At 35.6% G+C, this 1,382-nt stretch overlaps 1 protein-coding gene across 1 annotated transcript; it reads right to left on the reverse strand. All coding sequences in view use genetic code 12, as the record gives it.

Annotated features, from left to right (window-relative positions):
• J8A68_005268 (sap49) lies at positions 1-1,282 on the reverse strand (the record flags this gene model as incomplete). The annotated part of the gene is made up of 3 exons (XM_049409315.1): positions 158-334; positions 549-764; positions 1,268-1,282. Coding segments are annotated over 3 exons (408 nt in total), but the record flags the coding sequence as incomplete, so codon positions are not given.
• Positions 1,283-1,382: the final 100 nt, after the last annotated feature.

The raw sequence follows: 1,382 nt of genomic DNA on the forward strand, positions 1-1,382 counted from the left end.
TAAATAGCTTACCAATCGAAGTCCATTGACTGATTTGGGATCAAATTGATAATGAAAGAATGAACACGGAATCCACGGTTGGATTATTATCCGCTTTTTCGTTGATTTTGAGGTTTAGTTACCTTTTGAGGAACTCCTAAACTCCACAAATCCATACCCTTGAAGTGTTTTTAATATTCGATCTTTGGGCATATTGATTGATCTTACTGGTCCCAAATTGGATGAATAATTCATACATTAACAATTCGGTGACTTGGGGGTCGATATTGCCGAAATATAATGTGGCAGTGGGATTCCTGTCGGAATCTGATAGTTTTTTGAAGGCATTGGCGTACTTTTTCGGGCATCATACGCTGTTATTTCGAGTTTTCACATACAATCTTTCCATGAGTAAATAGCTTACCAATCGAAGTCCATTGACTGATTTGGGATCAAATTGATAATGAAAGAATGAACACGGAATCCACGGTTGGATTATTATCCGCTTTTTCGTTGATTTTGAGGTTTAGTTACCTTTTGAGGAACTCCTAAACTCCACAAATCCATACCCTTGAAGTGTTTTTAATATTCGATCTTTGGGCATATTGATTGATCTTACTGGTCCCAAATTGGATGAATAATTCATACATTAACAATTCGGTGACTTGGGGGTCGATATTGCCGAAATATAATGTGGCAGTGGGATTCCTGTCGGAATCTGATAGTTTTTTGAAGGCATTGGCCACGGTTGTATTGGGGTTGAAGTAAGACGAGATGGGGAAGTTCTATGTGGAAATTGTTAAGTTTTAGAGATGGTCGTGCGAATGGAACGAAAAATTGCAACCAATTTGTAACACTCTCTAATTAACTATTTATTCTAACTTGGGTGACTTAAACATGACTTCCCATCCCCAAAACTGAGTTTTCGAGAATAAAGATGTTGGAAAGGTATATCGCCCCGTCGGAAAGCAGAGCATCATCCTTTTAAGTCGTCAAAATAAATGGTGTTAGAAGGAATTTGAATTTAATGGTCAAAAAACTACGAAAAATTGCATCTCATTAGTAAAATTGCAAAAAATTGGAAATTAGCAACTTTGAAGAGACTTTGCTACGCAACACTATTAAATACAGACTTATGAAGGTATGGAGGTGATAACCCGATCAGAACAGAACAGGATGACAGTATATTCGAACCTATAAATTATAGGGATCAAAAATAAAAATTTGAAAATGTATGTATTTTGCCTTTGTATTTGATTGGATTAATGTGACAGATGGAACATAATACAGTGTCGCTGTCCATGTTTTATATAATCCTTCACTTTGGACGGAAGAGTGAAGATATTTATATATTTCAAAACATAAACAAAAGGCATATATTTAGACATAACTAAATAGAGAGT

The sequence above is a fragment of the Hemisphaericaspora subhashii genome, assembly GCF_019202705.1.
Source record: "Hemisphaericaspora subhashii strain CBS 10753 chromosome Unknown scaffold325, whole genome shotgun sequence".
In the NCBI taxonomy this organism is placed as follows: Eukaryota; Fungi; Ascomycota; class Pichiomycetes; order Serinales; family Debaryomycetaceae; genus Hemisphaericaspora; species Hemisphaericaspora subhashii.